This window comes from Hypomesus nipponensis, chromosome 13 (genome assembly GCF_054491055.1).
Source record: "Hypomesus nipponensis isolate SF chromosome 13, ASM5449105v1, whole genome shotgun sequence".
In the NCBI taxonomy this organism is placed as follows: domain Eukaryota; kingdom Metazoa; phylum Chordata; class Actinopteri; order Osmeriformes; family Osmeridae; genus Hypomesus; species Hypomesus nipponensis.
Window position 1 is genome coordinate 1842165 of NC_140373.1, and position 25939 is coordinate 1868103.

General features: G+C 45.6%; 2 protein-coding genes across 3 annotated transcripts; one reads left to right on the forward strand and one right to left on the reverse strand.

The window, feature by feature from the left end:
* Positions 1-11010: 11010 nt before the first annotated feature.
* LOC146259406 (parvalbumin-like EF-hand-containing protein) lies at positions 11011-14951 on the forward strand. Of its 2 annotated transcripts, XM_084670437.1 has the most exons (5): positions 11011-11084; positions 12614-12734; positions 12956-13091; positions 13210-13325; positions 14817-14951. In XM_084670437.1, the coding sequence occupies exons 2-5, from the start codon at positions 12629-12631 to the stop codon at positions 14855-14857; spliced, it is 399 nt and encodes a 132-aa protein (XP_084526563.1). In that variant the 5' UTR covers positions 11011-11084; positions 12614-12628; the 3' UTR covers positions 14858-14951. The 2 variants fall into 2 exon arrangements, with proteins under 2 accessions (XP_084526563.1, XP_084526561.1); XM_084670435.1 differs by lacking the exon at positions 11011-11084 and having other exon boundaries at positions 12224-12734.
* Positions 14952-15177: 226 nt separating this feature from the next.
* Positions 15178-25796, reverse strand: st6galnac (ST6 (alpha-N-acetyl-neuraminyl-2,3-beta-galactosyl-1,3)-N-acetylgalactosaminide alpha-2,6-sialyltransferase). Its single transcript, XM_084670434.1, has 10 exons — positions 25690-25796; positions 23978-24424; positions 21935-22205; positions 20067-20232; positions 19728-19902; positions 19351-19489; positions 18472-18575; positions 18131-18214; positions 17183-17282; positions 15178-16425 (listed from the first exon to the last, which is right to left on the reverse strand). The coding sequence occupies exons 2-10, from the start codon at positions 24139-24141 to the stop codon at positions 16255-16257; spliced, it is 1374 nt and encodes a 457-aa protein (XP_084526560.1). The 5' UTR covers positions 24142-24424; positions 25690-25796; the 3' UTR covers positions 15178-16254.
* Between the last annotated feature and the right edge of the window lie 143 nt (positions 25797-25939).

Here is a 25939-nt window from a genome sequence, read left to right on the forward strand (position 1 = left end):
CAACCAGAACTCTCGACCGTGACTGACTGGAAGTCCATTCCAGCTCCCTCTCAGGGACCAGGGCTCTATTACAAATCAATGTATCATTAATGACCTGGGTGGGACACCCAAATGGACCAGGAAATTCAATTATTCCCACAGCACATCTGCGATTGCGTCGACAGCGAAAAATAATGGCTTGCATTTCCGTATTGTGTTTCATATGAGGTTCCATATCCAAAGGAAGGTAATGTAGCTTGACGTGGGAATGCGACTGGTGGTGTTTTTCTTGCAGGATGTTGTTTGATAAAAGCTAACAAGGAGCAGCTGAGAAGAGGGCATCTCTGAGTGTCCAGGCATACTGTAGCTCACCAGGTCTGCAATATCTGTTCTCCTTTAATGGTAGGATAGTTTGAAAAGGATTCAGACCAAACTATCCCACCCCCCCCTGTCTTGAAAGCCACTCCCCCAAAACACACAAATGCGCTGCTTGACTACAGGTAGACAGACAGACAAGAAGCCCATCCAATCATTGCATTAAGTCAGAGTCAAATCCAATCATAAATGCCTTAATGATTGGACGTGTTAACTGCAAACAAACTTTTAGATGTGTTGGTTGCTATCAGGATGTGAAGATTATTTCAGCAAATGTGACAAAAAGTGCCTCTCAACAACATTGCCTACCCTGCCTTTAATGTTATCGCACTAGGAACTGTCCATGGTGCTGAAATACCAACTCTGACACTGGAGATGCAGATTGGATTAGACCATTGCCCTCCTTCTCTATCCTAGCCAGGAATCTCCTTCTCTCCTCTCTTCAGCTATAGCATCATACTAGCCACACAGATAGTCATCTATGACATCATACTAGCCACACAGCCAGTCAGCTATGACATCATCCTAGCCACACAGCTAATCAGCTATGACATCATACTAGCTATTCAGCTAGTCCTATGACATCATACTAGCCATGAAGCTAATCATTTTTGACATCATACTAGTCGTACATCTAGTCAGCTATGGCATCACAGTAGCCATATGGATGTAGCTTGCTGGCTAAGCATACTGTTTTGGAGGCTGGCCAGGAGGATGTTATAGTGAGGAGAGGCTGCGGGCTCTAACCAGGTGACTCCTGTCTGCCTCCATTAGGCTGGGATACTGCCAGCTGCAGAATGCTGGTACACATGATTCAGGGGCTCCAGAGCAGACCTGCCTATCAGTATGGCAGCTAATGTTATCTGCACGGACGATCGATAAAGATTAAGAGATTAAACACAACAGCGATTCCAGCTCACGAGGTTCATCTGAGATGTATGCTTATTGTGGAGTGTCTCACAGTCAATTAGGTATGCACTGTATATTTGCTAAATTCTGGTTGTACTTTATATAGACTGTATATAGTAAACAGACTGATGTAAAGATAATTTTATATTTGGCTCATTGGCATTGAATACTGCCTTCACTGTTTACACATTATAGGGGTAAAAGGGGAGTGGTTGCAAAAGGAACACTTATATATATATATATATATATATATATATATATATATATATATATATACACATATTTTGTTAAGTCATTGCTACATCAGTTTGGCTGGCAGGGCTTTAACAAATGCAGGGCAATAAATGAGATAGGTGGCCAATTCAGTGAGAGAATGTGCCTTAGTCTGAGTCTTAGTCTCCTATGTAGGTGTATGTATGTGTATATGTGTGTGTTTGTATGTCAACACTAGAAAAAGACTGTCCTATTTTCATCGATCCATTGGCAGGTTTCGTCCAACTAGACACGCACACAGTGCTTTCACTAATCTGTTTTTCTAAAAAACGCAAAACAAAAATAGCCCGTTCCATTCAAATCTGACTTGCAGAGATCCTAATCTTCGATAATCTCCCTCGTAGCAGAGTAAAATCATTCATTCTCAGGTTCAAACATGTTCACAAACACAGGCCCACTTCTAGAGACAAAGAAAGAAAATAGAGCTGGTGCAGTGAATCTTGTTTCCTTTGTGGTCTGTCAAGCCATTCGAAAATCGAAAATCAACCTTATCCTCTTTTCCCTCTCTCAGTTTACAGCGACTCTCTCTCTCTCACACACACACACACCCACACAAACACACACACACACACACAGCCTCCCACAGAGGTCTAGGGCCATTAGCAGTCTGAAGCGCTAGTGCTCCAGCATCACTCGCTACACTTTGGGATGTTCAACAGAGAATATCAGAGCATCAGAGCCATATGTTCCACAGTAAGCAGAGCTGACAGTAAGAGGTTAGAGGAACGCACAGAAACATAAACTTACTCAGCTACCCCATTACATTCTGTAGCACGGGACAGTCCACATGTGAAGCTGCGACATCAGAGTGTGAAGTGCAAGAAAGATGTCTTTGTGTGTGATCTGAACTCGATCATTCTGGAAAATTATTTGGAAAATGATACAGAATTGTACAAGGAATCCTCTTTTAGACCCAATCCATAGCAGCTTTCACACACAACCCAATACATTCTTTACAACATAACCTTTTCAGCAGTCTTGTTCAGTTATATACTATAACTTTTTATCACTTGGTTGAAGCACTACGACAAAGGTGCAGCTTGTTTACCAGAGCTCCGTGTGGCAGCTACTCTTCAGCCCTCCCCTTCCCCCCCAAGGTTACAGGCAAGTGTCAACAACCATCCCCACATCCCCTGAAAACGCTTCCCCCTAAGAAAGAGACCTGATCTACCAGTTCCCAGAAACCTCCCTCTTTCCTGGCCTGAAACCTCAAGCTTTAACCTTATCTCCCAACCCTCCCAGGCTCACCTAGAGCTCCGGCAGGGCCTGCCCCTGCCCTCCGGTCCTGGGCCCTCGGTCTCCAGTTCCAGCCAGCTCAGAGAGGGGTGTGTGTGGGGGAGTCAGGCTGCAACATGGGCAGTGCTGCTGCTGCTGCTTCTGCTGCTTCAGTCTCCGCTGTGTGCTTGCTGGGCAGCTGCCCCACTGACAAAAGTGAAATGGATAACCTGGGGCCTGGGCACCGAGCCAAGGATGCCAGTAACAGCCCTGCCCCTCCATCCCCACCCAGCCATGATGTCACCCAGCACCCTCGATGCTGCACTCACAACTTCACAACACACAGCCCCCCCCCCCGCCCACACACACACACACACCCCTCCTACCGTTCCTCTCTTCAGCCCTCCCCTCCATCTCCTACTCCTTCCTTCCCTACCCATCTCTTTCTCTCTTCATCTCCCTCTCCCTGGCCAGTACACTCCCCCTCCCCTCTCTCTTGCTCCCTCCCTCCTGTGCTCTCTACACCTATCCATCCATCCTCAACCCCTTCCTCTCTACATTTATCTGGTTCTCTTTCAGCTTGTTGTCTAAACATGAATAGTAAAGTAGACTCGCTCGTGCTACAGGGTGGCAGAGTATCCCACATCATTCTACAACAACACGGTGCAGAAGGAAGATCCAGGCAGGCTAACAGACCGGGAGCGACATGCTGAAAGCACACGCTAATCCAGGCTACAGAGACGCGTAATGTGTCATGAAACAGTCATGCCTTTATCAAGTCAGCGGGGGAGAACCAAAGTACCGCAATGCATCTAGCACCAAGTACCGTAACCAACTCCTCCCTGCCAAACAGCCGACATGGCAGCAGCAAGTCGGTGAAGGCAGGCTGAGGGCAGCCTGCAGGGAGGCAGAAGCTGTGGGGTGATGAGGTGGCTGCTGAAACCAATCTGACTCTAAAAGGGGAAGGCCACTAACAAGCTCTCCTGGTCACCATAGGAACCACTTGAATGACGAGCAGATGGAATGCTGGGAGCTCTGATAAACTGATGTGAAATCACAATGGACTGACAACCCCCCCCCCCCCCTTTCCTTTGATTGAGAGAAATTGCATATATATATATATATATATATGTATTTTTTTAAAGAGATTTCATTCAAATTATTAGGACAAATAATATGCAAGTCCTCTTTTATTCATTCCTTTGGTCATCTTGCTCCTTTCCTCTCTCTAAATCCATTGGATGACACCAGTATCTCTTGCTTCAATTAAGAAAGCTTCTTCCACAATCCCCCCTCACCTTTATCTCTGTGCATTACCTACCCGGCCCTGCGGCTTGACCAACACCAACAATGCAAGTATGGGCAGTTACATGTTCATTAAACTTACACAAAATAAAAAATAAAACCTACAGGTAGTCTGTAGTTTTATGTCTCATTGTGTCTCATTGTGTCTCTAATTTTGTAATTAAATCACACACACACACACACACACACACGACGTGTGTGTGCGTAGCGTCCGTACAACACAAATAACGGGAAATGCGTGAATGATGGATGCGTTTGAAGAACCACATATGGTCATTAATGAACACCACCTCCAGGAGGCTGGAACGGTTCCATTTCCTTTCAACTGACCTGAGTCGAAACGAGAGCTGAGAGCAAAGCCGGTGCCGAGGAGAGATGAAGACATGATGGTCACTAGTAACGAAGACATCATCTCGGCCATAGGGATGCTGATGTAGCAGATATGTACTGCAGTCTTTAATGACAGAAATTAAAGTCGTAATCTACGAAGCATCTCAAAGCGTTGCCCTCATGTTTGTTGAAAATGAAACCCTCTGACTGAGAAACAGCTGTTGAGAGATATGACGACCGCTTCATCTTAAGCAGTGCTGCATTGGATTTTGCTGGCAACACAAACTGAAACCTCACTTGTTTCCCAATCGAGTCCGACTGTAGGTGATGTACAGACACTGAGGCTGCAGAGGAACCTGTAAGCGCCGTAGCAATCAACTTGAAACACCACGGTATTTAAATCGCTCCCATCTAGTCTCTGCACCAAACCGACGAGAGTTCCGGGGCACGGGCATCCCATTGACAGGTGAACTCTTCCGAGTGCGATGTCCGTTGACTGTAAAATATGCAGTACCAACACACTTCACTTTCGTGTAGCCAAATTTCAATTATTGTTGTGTCTCACAGAGATTTCCCTGGTGTTGCGGGAGCTGTCCGCGTCCTGACAGCCAAAGCGCCATCTTGCTCGATAATGTTCCAAATGGAATTTCTGACAGCGGTTTGCGCCGAGTATTAGGGGGGAGGGGAAAACGCACAGCGCAAGACCACTTTTACGATGACGATTTTAATCTTATCCAACTTATACCTAAATGTGTTGTACAGTAATAAGTCACCGCCACAACATGCAATAAACAGTCAACATGTATTCCAAAGATAACACACAAAGACGACAATTATTCAACGTTTTCTGTCAAGTCTGGCGACACTTCATGAATACAAAACATAGGATGTTACATTGTTCTAAGCAGACACAGCATTGTGGATTTCATGTGCAAAAATGTTCCAGAGTACAACTGTAGCACCTCCATGAGGTCTGCACCTCTCACATCTCATTCAGCTTCAGCTCAGGGGGAGGAGGAGGATATAGCACACGGAGGAACACGAGCAGGGATAGTGATGTAACACCATAAAGGCACAATCCAGGACTTTATATCCGCTTAATCCTCTTCTACTGTTCAGACGTGGTGAACCAGACCCCCCTTCACCCTCACGTTATTTTCTCTCTTTCACCCCCCTGAAAGACCCCCCCTTTCCCCCTCTCTTTCTCCCCCCTCTTTCTTTCCCTCTCTCTTTCTCTCCCCCTCTCTCTCCCCCTCTCTCTCTCTCTCCCACATCTCTCTTTCTCTCCCCCTGTTTCTCACTCTCCCCCCTCTCTCTCTCTCTCCCCCTCTCTCTCACTCTCCCCCCTCTCTCTCACTCTCCCCCCTCTCTCTCTCTCTCTCCCCCTCTCTCTCTCTCTCCCACATCTCTCTCTCTCCCCCTCTCTCTCTCTCCCCCCTCTCTCTCTCCCCCTCTTTCTCCCCCTTTCTGTGGGAGGATCACAGTCCTGGCTTCCTTCCTTGCGTGTTGCACTGCCTGCCACTTTCAATGCAAAAAGGCAAAGGATCAAAATGTCACTGGGCCATCAAAGAGTATCTGTTGTCCATGAAATTTCCTCTTGTTGCCCCCCCCCCCCCCCCCCACATCCTGACCTGAATCCCCCTCCTTCAGTTAAGGAGCTGTGCGGTGGTTACATAACCGCTCAGACATGATGTGAAGACATCATCTGCTAGAGTCTTTGTGAACTAGGGGCTCCAAAAAGACTCTCATGCATATATCTGATTTAGCAGGAGGGTGTCTATATATTCGTAAACGTTTCTGCTTATCATAAACAGGGTCAATACACAGTATACAGATGTTTGGTTCCTTCCCAGTATCTCTCTGTTTTGTGTCCTCCTGTTATCCTTAAACACTGAATCTCACTGTAGTTTTTTTCATTATTTTATTTTTGTATCCATCTTTTTGGCTCTATTTCTGTCTGTCTGTAACCATGGAGACGTGACTCTAATAGAGCAGCATTGAACACCTTCCACAAAGGTGCCTAAATTCAGCGCTCGGTTTCGCTGAGGTGAATATCCTACCTGTAGTAATTCGTTCGTGCTGTCTATTGCTTTACCATTCTCAGACCTAACCGGCGGATGTGTTGTTGCCCTGGAAACAGTGGGCAGAGAGAAGTGGCTGTATTCCGAGGTGAGAAGCTAACCGAAGGGGTTGTCTGTCCAGGTCATGTGATTAAACGCATCTCTCCCTGCATTTAGACGTGCCTAACTAAGCGGACACACTCACACTCACGTTTGTGCATATGAATACAGGAATCTGACATCCCACTGCTCTGAGAATAAATGACGGGTCAGTGTTTAGGAATTCAAGCGCCAGTCCCACCCTTCTCCTCCTCCCTCTCCTCTCCTCTCCTCCCAGCCCAGTCTCCAATGCTGTCCCGGGGGGGTGATGGAGGAAGGAAAGGGGCTTGGGGCAGGCTCTGAGCCCAGTTGTAACAGACCCCACTGGGACCTCGATCATTCTGCACCTGGGCAGCTGCAGCTGGTGTTTACTGGGGAGTACCGCACTCTGGTTTCACCACTGGGGCCCTCTTTCCTCATTCCTCACCCCAGCCAGATGGTCTCGCGGCCTGCATCCACTCCATCTCTCGTCGATAAAAAAACATGGAGCCTGGATTTAATGGGGAATGAAATCTTAAACTGTATGATCCAATGTTCAATTTATACTATAGCCTATAGTACACAACACACCCTATGTTTATGGTATAAGATGATATAATAGTGTATTGTCCCACACCAATATTATGATCAAATCAATGCTGAATATACAGTGTAACTGAAACCTGAACATATACAGTGTGCTAGATCGACCCCTGCTACAACCACATTACCTAGAGAGAGCACCTGCATTCTGATTCACATGCGTCTCTGGTGCGCTTAGGAGGAGTTTAATCAGTAGTCCTGGAGGAGGGAGACCCCTGCCAATCCCCTGAATGTCCACGAGACTCCAGTGGGGAACGCTAATTTAGGATAATTCCATGTGAGCGGACAATTAAAGGATAGAGAGTAATTAGGCAGTCCAACCGTGTGTCTGTGTGTGTGTGTGATATCTAGGAATGAGACATTCTGAATGTACAGACATTCTGACAACAGAGATGGGAAACCTATTAGCTCACAGACTCAACAAACTGCATGACGGAGGCAAACACGGCTAAAGCAACAGATCCAGTATAGCCGTGTAAACCTAGACTACAGGACATGCCTGCTGTTTCAACAGCGTCCATGTGGATGTGCTTTACCTGAGCAATTTATACGGTGAAGGTCTTCTAAGAGACCAAAAAATGTGCTCCTCTTAGTGTCTCATGTCTCATCAGATGGCTGAGCGGTTAGGGAATCGGACTATTAATCAGAAGGTTGCCGGTTTCATTCCCGGCTGTGAAAAATGATGTTGTGTGGGGCAAGGCTCTTCACCCTACTTGCCTTGGGGGGAATGTCCCTGTACTTACTGTAAGTCGCTCTGGATAAGAGCGTCTGCTAAACGACAAATGTAAATGTAACTCACTTTACTTACCTAAAATGTCTTACCTAGATGTAGGGACTGCTCAATCAAGCTTCCACAGATGATTGGTTTTTCTATTCCTACAAGTTTTACTTGCCTCGATGCTAAGGCAAAACTAATTTTTCGAGCACACCAGAAACATTTCTAAATGGATTTGCGAAAATGTTGCAACAACAAGCATAGCAATTTTAGGAGACGGTAGTCTAATTCAGTTTTGGATTACTATGTTTCGGCTAGGCGAAAACTAAAAAATAAACTGTTTTTTTTATATACCTAACATGGAGGCAGCTGGAGCACAGCATCGGTAATTTAACTACATCAGCTTAAGCATAACAAGTAGGCTAACTTAGTTTGAAAGTCAAGAGTCAGCCTGAATGATCAGACCTACACAATGAAGAATGAAATGCTAATAACCGGTTTGCTCAGCTTGTGTGTTATGCTAACCTTACTCATTAACACCAATTGAGCCGCGTGCATTCACACGTCATTAGGACGTTGTCAACACCACTCTGGTGTGCTAAACCCTCACTAATGTGTGTCTCTGAAATGTGACGGCTCCAATGCCCCAACTACTCCCCTAGGCTAGTCAAGGTCCTCTAAGTACATTTTGGTGAAGATGATAAGTCAAAAAGTATATTTTGGCCTAATAGACGTTCAAATAAAGTAGCCTATTAAAATTGTGGTCGCCTATTAACAGCTCCATCTGAACTGAAGCAGTCGCACAGTTTTGGTTTGCAGGAAATTAGCGTATTGGATTTAGGATCGATAGTAAGCGTTTGAAAATAAAGCGTTTAAGCGCCAGTAAATACTGCACTATCCCATCTTCCATCTATCCCATCTTCGCTCGGGATGGTCTCGTCAGCTAACGTCTTACTTCCCCTACACAACAGCTTTTTAACACTTCTTTCCCCTGTATAACTTAAATACGTAAGCTATGTTACATCAAAGCCATAAAACCTCTCAATGATGGCTACCACATCACTTCACAAAAGCCACATTCAGTGTGTTTAAAATCATAAGTTAAATGTTTCATTGCCTTTGAATGGATAGGTCATTGTGTAAGACACAGGCACAGTTGTGGTAAACATTTTGCACTATTGCACTCACTATACCTAGGTTAGAAGTAGGTTAGAGGGTTGTAATAGGTTTTATGTGTATTTAGGGTTAGTATAGCGTATTATTTATTATTATCTGTATATTTAGGAAGTTTCACTTATTTAAGTTTAGCATAGATGTAAATTATGTTCTGTGTACTTATTTGTTATGTTATGCCAGGTGCTTGCGTTGTCTTGTTTTAAGAATTTCAGTGCCCAGTCTGACCTTGTTGTTCTGTGTACCTGACAAATAAATGACTTGAACTTGAAACATCCAGCAGGGAGAACAGTATCAAACGTAAAGTGACTCTGCTGAAGGTCCTTTGTCACAGCCATCCTGATCACAGTTACAGGGGAAGAGTCGTGTGTGTGTGGCGCGTGGGGGGGGGGGTGTTCTGTGAACCAAAATACTCCTCTCCTGGAGTGAGGCCGTGGTGCGGCGGGGGCAGAGCTGCAGGGCCTGTCTGGATGTGTTCTGAACACAGCGGGGTGTCAGCAGGGGAGACGGCGTCTAAGATGGGCCGGATCGATACCCAGCGAGAGGGAGAACACGACAGGGGTCCAGGAACACGGCCCGATCGACTTCAGTAAACAGTGTCGACACACGTCTGGAACTTTTTCCTGGCGTATGAGGGTGTTGCACATCCACAAGCTACGTCGCATGTGCACAAGCGCTACAAACTGCTCGAATAGTCTCCCCTTTCTCTCTCGTTAACTTCCTCTCGTAGGGTGACAGACAGGGCTCATTTCATTGGCTGCTTTTGGCTCTGCACACGGAAGCAGGGAATGAACTCTATGGTATGGTGTCCCCTTTAGGATGTGCTAAGGCCCTGGTCCAACCCTAATCAACATCAGGAGCACAATGAGGTTTGTGATCAAGGCGAATAACACCATGTTCAACATTTATTGTCTGCATATAAGAGAGCCCCCCCAAACTAACTAAGTTTTCATTATTACCCTAGGGGAAGGGTGAGCATTTGTTACTAACTAAGCCTACAGGATGTTGGGGGTTTGTTTGTTTTAAAGAGATACTGTTTGACAAGGGCTAGATGGAAACGCAAGGTCTGCTGACCATTTGATTGACACCTATGTGGAGGAGCTTTACCGATGTCAGGACCGGAGATTCTGCTGTTGTGTTTCAACCAGGGTTGATGACACACGCGTGTGCGCCAGGTCTATGCAATGAAAGAAGAGCTATGGGATATTTGCATGCCTTTGTTTTAACCAATGTCTGTGGAGAGCGGTTCTGTTTAAATAGACAGCACAACATACTAGCAGACAACTTTGTACCACTATGAAGTTTTGGTCTTTTGTCTTCTTGCAGTCGGCCGCAAACAAACTTTCTTAACTTCTTCACCGACTGACGCCGTAATATGCAGTGTCTGTGCTGCTGTACCCAGCCTTATTATCCTACAAAGGGCATCTCCAAGAGTACAGAATCCATCAAGTGTCTTCAAATTTGAAAAGGGGCCATTTTGATTGATTCTTCTCTCCCATACTACTTGTTCAAAAACTCGCCAGACAATAAATCAGAAGAGAACCGTCTCTTCAGGGAGGATTAACTGATGGTTTTAAGACGCTGTCCAGAACTGAGCGGTCACACATGCTGTCCCCCTAATCCGTGTGGATAACAGGACGATCTTGCCCTCCTGTTCAACCCGCAGTGGGAACTGGGTGCACTGCCAGTCTGGCTGGGAAAGGCCGTCTCCACGTCTGAGGCCTGTCCCGGAGACAAGGAGCCCAAGCTCTGATGGAGACAGACTCTGTAGGGAGATACAGAGAGAGAGGGGGGAAGAGAGAGAGAGGGAGAAGAGAGAGGGGGAGAGAGAGAAAAGAGAGGGGAAAAGAGAGAGAGGGAAGGAGAAGAGAGAGGGGAGAGAAGAGAGGGGAAGGAGAGAGAGGGAGAGAGGGAAGAGAGAGACAGGTGCAACAAGAACTGGAAGGGTTCCCCTCCATCATCCTTCCTATATATATATATATATATGAGGTTCCACAGAAAGGGCGAGGGTAGTCTTTACCAGGAACCCAGTCTAGAGTGTGCGTGATTCAGCCTATGCAACAGAGCTGGTGAGTACAACTGGAGGGATTCAGAGTGGGAAACGGGCAGGAGACTGTGTGACGAGCTAGACTTTGGGAAACGAGCAGGAGACTGTGTGACGAGCTAGACTTTGGGAAACGAGCAGGAGACTGTGTGACGAGCTAGACTTTGGGAAACGGGCAGGAGACTGTGTGACGAGCTAGACTTTGGGAAACGAGCAGGAGACTGTGTGACGAGCTAGACTTTGGGAAACGGGCAGGAGACTGTGTGACGAGCTAGACTTTGGGAAACGAGCAGGAGACTGTGTGACGAGCTAGACTTTGGGAAACGAGCAGGAGACTGTGTGACGAGCTAGACTTTGGGAAACGAGCAGGAGACTGTGTGACGAGCTAGACTTTGGGAAACGGGCAGGAGACTGTGTGACGAGCTAGACTTTGGGAAACGAGCAGGAGACTGTGTGACGAGCTAGACTTTGGGAAACGAGCAGGAGACTGTGTGACGAGCTAGACTTTGGGAAACGAGCAGGAGACTGTGTGACGAGCTAGACTTTGGGAAACGAGCAGGAGACTGTGTGACGAGCTAGACTTTGGGGCTCAGAGATGTAGAAACATGTTCTTGTTTTGTAGGAGGCCTACGGAATGTTTGTCAACGTGTATGAGGATCAATACTGAACTCGTTTTGGATTCTGGTAGCCTGTTGCTTGTGGAGCTGTTTATATTGTGTGTAAACGTGAAATACATAGTACCAGATGTGTCAGTGGTTTCATCGTTAAAAAGGCAAAGAAGAAAGGGAAGGTGTTTCCATCTGCATTCTGACTCTGCTCTGGACGTGCCTGCAGGGAAAACAGATCCTCTTGATGAGAAGGTGCTTGAAGTGCAAATGTTCAAGTGAGAAAAGCAATGATGAAACTCTCCCAGAAAACCTGAAACATGATGTGTGTTACAGTGTAATGCTCGATTCAACTCTTTCTGCCAGCAGTAGACTGACACACACACACTAATCCTGGTCCACTGACACACACACACACACAAACAGAATGATGCTGGTCCGCCGAGATCAGACTCTTTCCACTACCACCTTAAATGAATCACACACGATGTATAACTAGGCTCCGGAGGGATTAAGGGCACTAATAACCAGACCTGATGTCAAATATAGCTCTGGGCAGACTGCTGCTCTAACAACAGACTCGTTGAAAGAGCAAAGCTTCCAGCCTTAGACTTAAAATACATTCACAACAACAATCTAGAGAAGCATAAGTGACTAAGGACTTCATGCTTCCTTAGGAAGCACACAGGGAAGTGTCATCGTCATAACTTCCCCCCTCCGCCACATGCCTCAGTGCTTGTGGCACACCCTCTGGGGCAAGTCAAGAGGTATCCAGGCACCAGGTCTAAATGGTTTTCCTTTTTTCAACCTGAAGAAGGAAAAACCATCCAGGAGATCTCAGAGATGCATCCGTTACCGGGTCTGAAGTCAAAGCAAACGTGTCCGTCTCAGTCTTTAATCCAACCCAAGATCTCCATGGTAACAGTTGTGGCGTGTGTGCCTTGTGTAGCCTCACAGAGATAGCATGGCGGACGACTTCAGCCACCAAGTGAAGAAGGTAGCTCTGGCCATGGGAGCGTCCCTCAGCGACCACGACCTGGAACGCCTCCCCCGGGAGATGAGACTGACGGGTGAGGAGGGAGGGAGGCTGAGGCAGGAGGAAACAAATAGATAGTAGCTTGTTGTGAACACATGGAATAACAAACACAGACAGATCCATAGCGCGGGGGAGAGAAGGAAAGAACCGTAAAAGTATACCGTAACTGGGCTAACGTAGCAGGGTAGCGGGGCTAGCGAGGGTAGCCTAGCAGGGTTACAGAGTGTGAGAAACTGACGGCCTCTTTCTCTGCAGGCAACTTCAATTACAGCAGGTTTCTAGAGTACATGAGGCAGTTCAATACTTCCGAACAACAAGAGGAGTTGACCAAGAAAGCCTTTCAGAAGCTGGACAAAGACGGCAGCGGCTACATCGAGTGGAACGAAATCAAGTGCGTCTAAATAACCTATAGCAAAAAAAAAAACGAATCTGTATCTTTCTATGAGTACTTTACAATCACGATGATTCACCCGCTTTCAATAGTTGTGTTTTTTTCTCGATGTGTGCAGGTACATTCTGTCGGTTGTGCCCAGTTCAGCTCCTGTATTGCCCCTTTCTGACGAAGTGGCGGAGGACTTAATTCAGACAGCCGACACGGACGGTGACGGACGCATTAACTTCGAAGGTAAACGTTGTGTCCGAAGCTTGTAGAAACCAAACATGGCCACTAGGGGTCAGTAAACATCAACATTCACATGGAACAGTGATTCATAAAAAGGTAAATTTATATAGCGCTTTTACAAATACTCAGTCACTTTCATATGGTTCATATGGTAACAGTACATCATATAAAATCACAGCATTTTTACACATTAAAAGCAGATCTAAAAAGGTGCGTTTTAACTAATCATTTAAAAGTTGACAGGTTTGTGCAGTCTCTGATGGGTTTGGGGAGTGACCATGATTTAAGGTTTTGTTTACTCGGCAAAGGTGGTATAAAATCATTAAAAACCATTTTTTTAACACATTTTTGGACTATATTTTTGGTATGTTATGAAAGTTTACTAGTTATTGAACCAAAATATCCAAATTGACAAACTGAACAAAAATCTGGGTTTTTGCCTGTAGTACCTGGCCTTGAGTAAGAAGCTGTAATTTGGTGTGCAGCAATGTAAAATGTGTAGTCGTCGATGAGTTAACTTCTTTTGTTGCTGATGCGTATCTTCTTTAAGAAATGAACGGAAGAAACGGTTTAGGACGATAATGTGGTCTGAAACGTTGGCGAGTTTGAATGGACGATAATGGGGCCGCTTGCTCTAGAACTCAAGCATCTAAGTGTTAAAAAAACAAGTTAAGTCTTTCACTTTCCAAATTAAAACCATGAAATGAACTGAACTATGAACGCGTTCAGAATTTAAATGGTGAACTATGAACGTGAACAATTCATATTTACTTGTATGAACTGAACTTTGAATAAGTTCATGAGAGGTATGAACATGCACAACACTGCTAATTGCAGCCTTTACAAAATACATTACCCTGCTTCATTGTCTACAACATTGATATTTTACCATTCATTTAGCAGACGCTTTTCATATTATTATTTTTTTTACCATTCATGGATTAACTATGAATGTCCATTGTGCCAGGTCTTATCTGACTATTCAACAAATATTTGCCAGTGTGAAATGGAATCCGCCAATTTATAATGACAGGAAATGCAAAACACACTAGGTTTCAAATGATTAATTCAACAACGATTTGAGTGTGATCAATCACAAGTACAGGCACATGGTTGTCTGGTCTACACTGTGACAGTCAACAAGAACACATTCAGCACGCCACCCACAGGTCCTGATAGCGAACGCATGCCTGGAAAGCTTGACCTTCTCATACGGAGGCACAACTGCCCGGTCGCATTGGACTATTATCTTGTCATGCAGAATAAGATGTCTGCCTAAAAGTACGGGTCACATTTTTGCAGTTTCTGAAAGGGGCTTGACGACACACACACACACACACACCCATCCAGCGTAACCAGCTTTCTGGAATACCCCCCCAGCTGAACAACATTCAAAATAACAGGTTTGAGGAGAAAAAGGAATCAGCGTTTTGTGATTCCTCATCTGACATGCCTTGTCGTCCCTCATTCTCTCCATCTCTCCCTCTCCGGCAGAGTTCTCAGAAATGGTCAAACGGGAGAAGAAACCTAAGTGACAAACTACCCTCACAACCATGACATCTGCAGATGTTTATGGTTGATGCGAAGTCTGAAGAGACATTACTCACCCCTTCCCTCCCTCCCTCCCACCCACACACACCCCGCCCACCCCTCCCCAGGATTTGAGAAAGCGAGCAAGGTTTTTCTTAGCTGGGTTGGTAACATTGTTCTCTAGAGGTGAGGATTTGACATGTGCCTGCTATTTTCCTTTACATTCTCACCTAGGTACTAGACTGAGTCACAACACCGCCCAGTCATCTGCAACACACAATGTTGACAATGTAATGTGAAAATCATCAGTTCTCAGGACAGTATGTTCGAGCCACATTACTCTGATTTTACAGATTTATTATAGCTGTCATTTTACAAATTGCACAAAGAGATCAATCCCATAACTCCATTATTCAGTTTGAATTCACATTGCTAGTGGACATTTTGCATTGACACCACAAAAAAATCCACTGGGCTTCATCTGTAAAGAAAGCGTCTCATTAAAGTGCTGAAGAAAAATAATTTGAGCAGTATTTTAATAAAAGCTTCTTCCTTGATGCTTTTCTTTGGTGTCTAACACACACACACGTGATTCCAGTATCTTAACAGTAAAAAATATCAGTGGTCATGTGACTTAGTTCCCAGCCCTTGGGTTCATTGTCATTTACAAAAAAAAAAAAAATGAAACAAGGATTCCTGACAACCGTTAAATATTCGGCCTCAGACGGTCCTGGTGATAAGTCCTCACACATACACCATAGAGACCATTGTAGCTATGGCAGCAAAGAAAAGGCATAGTATCCTGCTCTGTGACCCCCCCCCCACACACCCAACACCCCGATTCCCTCCACAACAAAGAACTTCACATTAAGGCACAAACCTAAAGTTGGAGCAACAATCTTTTCACTGTTGGATGGTAGATATGTAGTCATTTTGGTCAAATGCTTGAGTTGCAACAGTGAAACATACATCTTACTGAATCAGAAAAATAGACGATGACTGGTAGTTCTCAAATCAAGCATTGGGGCAAGGAGGGCGTTTGAAAGGAAGGGGCTGCCTGTTCCTTTTCGACACAACTAATGTTTCCTGGAATGGGTGGGCCTCCCCGATTAGCCTGGTGATGAACTGGTAAACCCCAAACAAAATGCGCTGAGGAACTGGCATTTTAGAAAACTGCCCTTACAAACCTTGCAGCTATTTTGGAGCTGTCCGCTTTGGAACGTACAAGACAGGTCAGCGTTGCATCTGCTTAGCAACAGTAAGTCAATACATCTTCCTGAACAGGGGGGGGGGGGAGACCGAAGGGGGAGAGGTATGGGTTCCTGTCAGCCTGCTGGGAAGGGCTGCCTTCCCCCTTTCCCTCAGGGGTAGCGTCTTCAGGCGAGCCCCAGGCCGTGGGCCTTCAAGGCCTCATGTAGAGCTGGAGAAGTCCTGCCTTGTGGAGCTGCTGCCAGACTGTCAGCTCCAGCCTCAGATCGTGGTTGATGTAGAAGCCCACAGGGTGGAACTGTTTGTTAAAGTAGTGGTCTGAGTACCTGCTGTAGTCGGGGGTCATGAATCCATAGGCGCTCACCTGCAAACAAATAAGACAGATTTACTTCCTCAAAGTGGGGTTATCTTTCAGGTGTATCTACAACTGTAGATTGCACATGCAGGCGGCTGTGGAGGAATGAAATCTATGCTGCTGTTTCACAAAGTTCTGTCTCTGTTTACATAAAGAGACATTCTGGAGGAGGATGAATCTTTTTGCCCCCCCGAGACATCTGACCTTCAGGTCTGCCCCCCCGAGACATCCCCAGACCCTTGGACTGCCAACCTTACTGCCCAAACACGCCTTCTAAAAACGAATAGGATGAGGACAGGCTTGCCCCATCGTCTGGTGGTCAATCACCTGACAAACACCTCCCCGTCAGGAAGGAAGGCGTACAACGCCAGTGTGCCCTGCACAGCAGTGGTGATTGCTTTAAGACTGCAAGGGAAGCTCAGCTTCCCCCAACAGTAAAAAAATAAAAAAAATAATGGTCAAATATTTACTATTGTTTTAACATTTAAATGCGTTAGAACACGCTCATATTGAAGACGAGGTTGTTCAGAATCAGCTACATATAGTAGGTCGACTGACAATTTCTTATCTTAGTAAAATACAAAAAAAACTTGGTCTGGCATTTAACCTCCCATTCTCCTCCACCCTAATTTAAACATCAAGAGCGCCTTCTCTTGTGTTGTGAGCTGATAATGGTGTGTACCTTGTCACAAGCTGATAATGGTGTGTACCTTGTCACAAGCTGATAATGGTGTGTACCTTGTCACAAGCTGATAATGGTGTGTACCTTGTCACAAGCGTGCATGGCTGCCAGCAGCATCACAGCTCCTGTTGATGGCCGGTAAATATCCTTGTATTTGGTTGTCAGGGTATGGGAGCGTAGGAACCTATACCATTAAAGAAGACACACAAGGTCATCAGGCTTCTAAATGCAATGATATGGACATAGATTTTTTATTGGTCACATTACACACAGTCACTTGCAGTTCATTATTGCACCAACTTACCCCACTTGTCTTAGGTTATTATGTATTAGGTCATTGTCTATTAGAGGTCTAGTATATTGCATTGCATGTTGCATTCTATTTTGTATATTTAGGAGGTTTATTATTATTTTATTTCTATTTTAGCTTATAAATGTAATCTATTTTCTTAGTACTTATGTTATGTCAGGTTGCTTGTGTCGTCTTGTCCCAAGAAGTTCAGTGCCCAGTCTGACCCTGTGTTGTTCTGTGCACCTGACAAACTTGAAACTTGACAAGAACAACCGTCTGACAAGTTATCAAACGGTACACCCTCCCAACTGCACGTTGAGGCAAACCAACACTTTCTTCTCCAAAGCCAGATAGCCTTGTTCAACATCTGTTGAAGTGTTTTATGAAGAGTTCATAACGATCAGTTCACAGGTCATGAAACGGATACTTCCTCAGGAAGCGGTTAAACTGCCTTTGGCCTTTATGTTGTGATTACATTTCCATTTAGTCATTTAGCAGGGGCTCTTATCCAGAGCGACTTACAGTAAGTACAGGGACAATCCCCCCGCGGCAAGTAGGGTAAAGTGACAATTTTGCTTGGCCAAGAATCGAACCGGCAACATTTTGATTACTGGCCCGCCTCCCTAACCGCTTAGCCATCTGACTGCCTACATTTTACATTGACACCGCTGCCATGGTTTTCACCCCATAAGCTGTTTCAGTTATGCGCCAGTTGTCATGTCCTCCTCCCTCATGCTCACCTGTTTCTGATGTAACGGACAAAATCAGGATGGTACATCTTGATGTTGTGAACTGAAACGTTCTTCCCAAAGTAAACGGACGCCCTGATATTTAAAAAAAGAAAGAAAGAGTGGGAATTAGCTGTGGACCAGCTAAATTATTGTGAGTTTCATCAACAACGATTACCAAAAAATAAAAATATGATAAACATAAAATGGTAATAATAATAATAATAATAAATGAATTGATTGAGCAGACAGTTTCATCCAAAGTGACACACACAGGGTATTTTAACCTGCGGCCTCATGGATCTGCGGTGCTGTACGTGACCTAAAGCTATGAAACAGGGAGTGTGGCTCACTTCTGGTTCATCTCGGGTCCTCGCTCCACTGTGGTGTTCATGGCAGCAGCCTTCAGCAGCAGATAGTCACGGTCGTGATCAGGCAAAAAAACGTAGCGCGTTTCCTGTGAGACAGAGGAGAATAGCAATGACAAGTCTATGCAAAACCCACATCCAGATAGTTAGCATGCATGAGTAGCACATCCAGATAGTTAGCATGCATGAGTAGCACATCCAGATAGTTAGCATGCATGAGTAGCACATCCAGATAGTTAGCATGCATGAGTAGCACATCCAGATAGTTAGCATGCATGAGTAGCACATCCAGATAGTTAGCATGCATGAGTAGCCCATCCAGATAGTTAGCATGCATGAGTAGCACATCCAGATAGTTAGCATGCATGAGTAGCACATCCAGATAGTTAGCATGCATGAGTAGCACATCCAGATAGTTAGCATGCATGAGTAGCACATCCAGATAGTTAGCATGCATGAGTAGCACATCCAGATAGTTAGCATGCATGAGTAGCACATCCAGATAGTTAGCATGCATGAGTAGCACATCCAGATAGTTAGCATGCATGAGTAGCACATCCAGATAGTTAGCATGCATGAGTAGCACATCCAGATAGTTAGCATGCATGAGTAGCACATCCAGATAGTTAGCATGCATGAGTAGCACATCCAGATAGTTAGCATGCATGAGTAGCACGTCCAGATAGTTAGCATGCATGAGTAGCACGTCCAGATAGTTAGCATGCATGAGTAGCACGTCCAGATAGTTAGCATGCATGAGTAGCACGTCCAGATAGTTAGCATGCATGAGTAGCACGTCCAGATAGTTAGCATGCATTTGGCAGAGAATCAAAGAGAATGGGTAGGGTGTGTGTGTGATCTTACCTCAGATTGTGGGGGGCCATGGTAGCCCTGACCTCCATAGCTGGCCATGGAGTTACGCATCGTATTGGTGGAGAAGGTGTAGTGGGTGGTACGCGTACCCACATCCTCTTCAAAGCCCTTTGTGATGGCCCCGTTGGTCCTGGAATTCAATACACACACACACAGGCCATTAGCCCCTCTAGTAACCACGACAACCAGTCAGGAGCTTTGAGTGGTGTATAATTACAGTATGACAGAAAATGTAATCTTGGCCATTTACATTTTTCTGAATGGTGAAAATGTAAAAGGTTTTATGATAGGAATATTTATCAATTAAATGTGTGTAGTAAACTTCCAGTGATTCTGCTGCAGGGAGCGTCTGTAGAGGCATACTGTACCTGAAGACGTAATCATGCTGGTCGATCTCCCGTCCTCTCTTTGAGCCGTTCAGTATCCCACCATTACCCACCACCGCACACCGGATGCAGCGCGATCCGTTTGCCCTGCTTGCCCAATCATCTAACAGCTGACTGTTTTCCTTCGTGTTGAGGACCGACAGGGAGGCAAGGACGGCTGAGGGGATAGAGGTCACAGCTTATGGTCGGTTTACATTTCAAACCGAATTTCTGAATAACCCCTTTGGGGGTTATGCATGATGAGGTCAGGGTTGATTTTCAAATCACTGAAAGTGAAAATCACATCGAATCACTAAATGGGAAACGCAAATAATGAATTACTCTGGAAGCCGAGCCCTTGCCATCCGTGGGTCCCGGGGTACTGTTGAAGACGCTCGTACTGATCCTGGGTGGCGTGCTTGGCCCATTGCAGCACAGGGACGTTGACCAGGAACCTCTCCCCAAACTCAGTCTGAGAAACCTTGCTGCGAATACCGTCTGCACACTCCTGTAGGACATAAAGCAGGTGACTTCACAATCATTCTGCAGTTAAATATATTTGTTTTATTATTACTATTATAGTAATAATAGTACCACCTGAGTGATCATAATATGTAGGGTTTTAACGGAGGTAAACATTCATTCTACAGCGATGAACACACACACACACTGCCTTTACAGAGTTCTGTTCACCAGGAAGGTGTTATCGTGTTTTTCCATCTTTTAACCATCATAAGGGTAGTGCATTACCCATCCCCTCAGAGGGGAAGACTAACCAGCAGACAGCAATGGACACCAAGTAATGACTAAGCTGGGAAACTAAGCTTCTACCTCAGAACAGTATAACAGAGGGTGGACAAAACTAACTCTTGACAAAGAAAGAGTTCAGTTAGATTACCGTTTTGGGAAAACAGTTTGATAATTAAATTCAAGTGCTGTGAAATGTTGAGACAGACTTGAGCAACATCTCTTTGGGTTATCTTTTTGACCACAATGCATTAGGCAACGTGCAACCCAAGCAATTACATTCAGTCAACTTCTGGCGAGTCGACTTTTTGGTTGATTTTGGAATGTGTGGAACAATTGACTGAACAGTTTGTGGATTGGCATGCCGTTAAAATCCATAACATTCCTAAGAAGGTTACTCATCTAACAACTATATACAAATGCTTCACTGTAAGGCTTTTTTTTCAAACCACGTATACCATAGATACTCTAGTATCTACGCAAGGTCTCAAGAGATACTGTTGCCTCCCCTCCCCCTCCCCCTCTCCCTCTCCCTCTCCCTCCCAGTAGAGGATGTGATGACAATTATTTTTGGTTGATGACAGACAAGGCAGAAAAAAAAAAAGAAAAAAAAGTCCAGCCCTTCAATTATCTGGTATTACCAGCCCAGACCACATAGCAGCCATCTGTTTGCCTTGTCTCCCCCTAATGCGGTGTGAGTAACTCCCTTCCACAGCAACATCTGCAGATCCACTAGAACCAGGAGTGTGACTGAAACACTCCAACAATACAATCTGATTACATCGGTCTACAGTCTGATTGTACCTGTCTGGAGTCTGTTATTCAAACACAGGTTCTGCATGTAATCAGCAGCCTATGACATACCTATATAAATACAACTTTGCGTACCTACGGGATTGACAGAAGGATCGGTGTATTCATCTTAAAACGATGTTTGTAAATGTAAAGTAAATGAAACGCTTCTCTGAATATCAAACTGTTCTTTGGAATTTGTCAATGTTGAACACTGGACTCAAACACTGGGACTCGCCCACTTTCTCTGCTCCCCCCCCCTCCCCTCCCCCCCCTCCCCTCCCCTCCCCTCCCCCCCCCCTCCCCTCCCCTCCTCCCCCCTCCCCTCCCCTCCTCCCCCCTCCCCTCCCCTCCTCCCCTCCTCCCCCCTCCCCTCCCCTCCTCCCCCCTCCCCTCCCATCCCCTCCTCCCCCCTCCCCTCCCATCCCCTCCTCCCCCCTCCCCTCCCCTCCTCCCCCCTCCCCTCCCATCCCCTCCTCCCCTCCTCCCCCCTCCCCTCCTCCCATCCCCTCCCCTCCTCCCCTCCCATCCCCTCCCCTCCTCCCCTCCCATCCCCTCCCCTCCTCCCCCCTCCCCTCCCATCCCCTCCTCCCCTCTAGTAGAGTATGTGATACAAAATGCAATGACAAAACAGACCTGAGAAACCATGACCCTCCTGAAATGGAACTCACCGTTTGCGGTGGGGCGTCTTCCCTGGTGTAGCTGTCTCCGATGAAAGGAAGATCCTTGATGGTGTGCTGAGGGCTCCTGGTGGTGATCTGAGTGCTCGGACTGCGGCTACTGGTAGCGTTGTCCTCCTGGCGTGGGAGGGCTCCATTTTCAGTGGCCTGGTCCTTCAGGGCAGTAATCACCGCGCTACTTGAATACTGGTGGTCAGGTTTAGTTGACAGCTTCAAGACATGGGTGGAGTGAGGCCAACTCATGGTCACTTGGCTAGAGTTGCTGTCAGGAGAACAAAGTGAGGGGGTGTGGTGTAAGAAGGGCAAAATGTAAAAGGAAATGCCCTTGACAGACTGACATGGTGGCACTGAACAAAAATGCACACTTAACCCCTTTCTACATTTCACTTCACTGCAGAAGTTCTGATGGTTTTAGTCAGACGCTGGTGGAGGGGTAGCATCAAAGCCACAAACAGGCGAGTTTAAGCTTTTCGTGTCCCAAACTGTGTCATAGCACAGTCACCTGTGCTTTGGTAGTGGTAGTAAGCCGAGACAATAAATGCCTTGAATTCCCCCCATGAACCATAATGGGTACAAAACAAATGACATGTTCCATTTGACTTCTAGTATCTAGGTGTTTGACTTGGACATGATTATCTCTGAAATGTAATTAAACTCTACCTATTGTAGTTGATCTCTTCCAAAACCAACATAACTCTATTCTGGAGAACTTCCTTTATGTCAAATAAAAGTCCATAAAGCGATTAGGCGTGGTCGACTTCATGCAGCGCCGGCGGCGCCGACAGTCGGCTGCCTTGAAGCTGAGAATGCCATTGGCTGCTTCAACTCAGCCGGGCTGCAGGCGGCACCGGCGCTGCATGAAGTCGAACGCACCCATTACCATCAATAGACGCGATTCAGCCTCTGCTACAAGCTGAAACCACAAACACGCACAAATACCATTAATGAGACAAACGTTTCCGACCAAATGACATGGTCCGTATCAGACAGCAAGAGACTTCTAGAGCATGTTGAATTCAAGATGAGGAGTGCAGGTCTAAAATATAGTCCAAAACAAAACCACTACAAGAAACTTTTCTTCTACTCTATAGAATAAAAACAGCCCCCCCCCACCTATTGTTCTAGTACAGAGATCTGTAGGGTGAATGAAAGGAACAGCAAGACTCCCACGCAACATCCACAGATGTTGCAGGGATACAAGGTTATTTAAAGACCGTGGCATTTAGATTAAAGCTCTTCTCGGATAAACCCACAGACTATGCTGGTTGAAAAGGAGTCTGAACCAACCCATCCAAGTTTGAAACTGAATCAGACCATTGAGAGATGGCCACGACATTTCTCCAGCCTTTCAATCTCAATGCATCTTATCGGGATAGCTAGGTTTTAAAGTTGGAGGATTGCCCAAAACAACAAGGTTTACATTTCAGTGTTAAAGACCACCTCCAGGGGCTTTTCTCATGAGGGAACTGTGTGGCTCCTTTGTGGAAAACCACAACGACACGACTTCCAGGAGGAAAAAATGAACCAAAAGACTCTCCAAATCCCGCCATGATCTCAGAGTGTGTAACCACATCCTGTTTTATGACTCGTTGTTAGGAAAAACAAGCAGGCCGACAAGCAAAAAATAAAATAATTAGGGGTCGATTGCAGATTCAGCCAGGTCATACTAGGTCACAAACCAGATTTTCCTGGGAACATTGTTACTACACTTAAATAGACCTACAACACTTACTGTTCTACTGGCCGTAAAAACAATTCACATAGTTTGTGTTTCGGAATTAGTTTGATTTAGAGTTATGGTGGTCATTCAAATTTCGTACATTTTGAGGCTTTTCAGAAACCTCACAAATTGTATTAGTTCTTAAGAGTGACGTGAGGTCCAACGGTATTCTCCATCGATGCCACGAGGGCCCGGCTTGTGACTACGGATGCAACACACACAACTGCACTCCGAACATCATTACCGTACGTCGACACAATCTGTCTACAAGCACAGCAGACAACACTGAGACCAAAGAGAGGACGATGGCGTACCTGCTCGGCTCCTGAATGCGTCGAGTGCCTGAGGAGCGTGCCAGAGCCATCATGTGCCAGGGGACCTGGATCTCCAGGCTCACACACAGAGTATAGAGGCCCAGCATGGAGCTGACCACCAGGAAGCAGACGAGCAGCCTTCGCCGGACGCCCGTGCGGGTCATGGCCGGCCTGTTCCTGGGCAGCAGACTGCTTCCTTGCTTCCTGCCCTCTGCTTCCCCCACTGGGGCATGAGGAGGAGAAGGGGTGCGGGGGGAGAGAGGAGGGAGAGCGGGGGGGGGGGGGAGACACCGACAGTCCTGCTCAGGATGTGGTTTGTTGTTTTCCAGAGAGTGAGAGAAAAACAGTGCGGAGGAGCGAATTGTTCATTGGTCAGCAGACGACTTCAGCCTTCGCACTGCTGGAGTTCTTGGAGTGTGTTGATGGCAAATGACTGTTCTTGCGAGTCTGGGATGGAGAAAGAGAAGGGAGGGAGATCAGATAAAGAACCTCTGTTTACGGCTTTATGGTTCACCGTCGTTGGAGACCTATACATCACTTGGCAGTTGATATATGACACAGAAAACAAGTATCGACACAAACAAGCCACATGTCAGGTGTCATGAAAACCAACATCCTGGATACCTTTTAAGACAGTTTTTGACTCACACCTGGCTGTGTAAATCAAAAAGCTATACTGGGATACCAGAATCTCTGAGAAATAACTTTTTTTGATCAGCATTTTTATCAAGAGACATGCAAGAAAAATTATGGAAAAAATGAAGTAATAGTGTGTGAGAGAGAGAGATTTGAGACATTTAAATACACATTTCAGTTATGTTCTACACAAATATGTTTATTGCGGTTTGATGCTTAGCCCCATAGGAAGAGCCATACGGTCACAATGAACAGCGAGAAATTCAGAAATCCTCCAGGGACTGGACACATTAACAAGTAAATGACCAACACCCCCACCCCACCTCGTCCTCTCAGTTTGACTTCCTCATCTCAGTTTGACCCTCTCCCTAGTAAACACAAGGTGAAAAACACTGCATTGTGCCCCTAAACAAGAAAAGACAGCACTTTACAACTTCTAGATCATTACTGGTTTTTCTTGGAATGGTCATTTGCAGACAGGCCTGAAGCTAGTTTGTTCACTCAAATTCCTGATGAACTTAAAGCCCCTCATCACTGAAGCCTGAGAACTTTGTTTGAAACCAACAAATACTGTGTAAGAAGGATCCTATACAAACAGCTGACAGCCAATTATAATCATTCCAGCTTGATACGGATAAATGGTTGGAAAGAATGCCTCTGTGATCCCATGATTACCTCAGTTGTCAGTGTCTTTGAAAGTAAATGTAAGTTTTCAAACAACCTTAGAATTTTTATAAACTTGCTACTGCTACCCCCTTTGTTTAACCAAATGAAGAAAAATATTGATATACATATAAATATAAAAAACATAATTTGAATATATTGTTGTTTTTGATGGTAGGCTACCATCTAAAATAAAACTTAACAACTTAATGTATTTGTTAAGTTAATGTATAAGTTCACCCCATGTAACAGTGGTTTAGCGTGACAAAGTTTCCTCTCTCTCTCTCTCTCTCTCCTTTCTGTCTCTCTCTCTCTCTCTTTCACTCCCACAGTAAACAGATACTCTCCCTCCTGCCTTCCTTCGAGCTGAAAGTTGCCTCAACACAGAAAAGAGTGAAGTTGAAATTCCTCACCGTCTGAATATTCTTTCCTTCACATTGTCCCAGCAGCTTTCTGCTAAGTCTCTGTTAGAAACGGTGTTCTTCAACAGAGCGCAGCTCCGCTCTCCACCCCTTAACAACATGGGCGGAACCATTGTGAAATGAGCAACAGCTGCTAGCAATTGGACAACCCCCTCAACTCCTTAGAGAGAGGGAGGAGGAGGGGCATGGAGAAAGAGATAGAGAGACCCTCTTCGACCTTCTTTCTAAGCTACTTGTCATC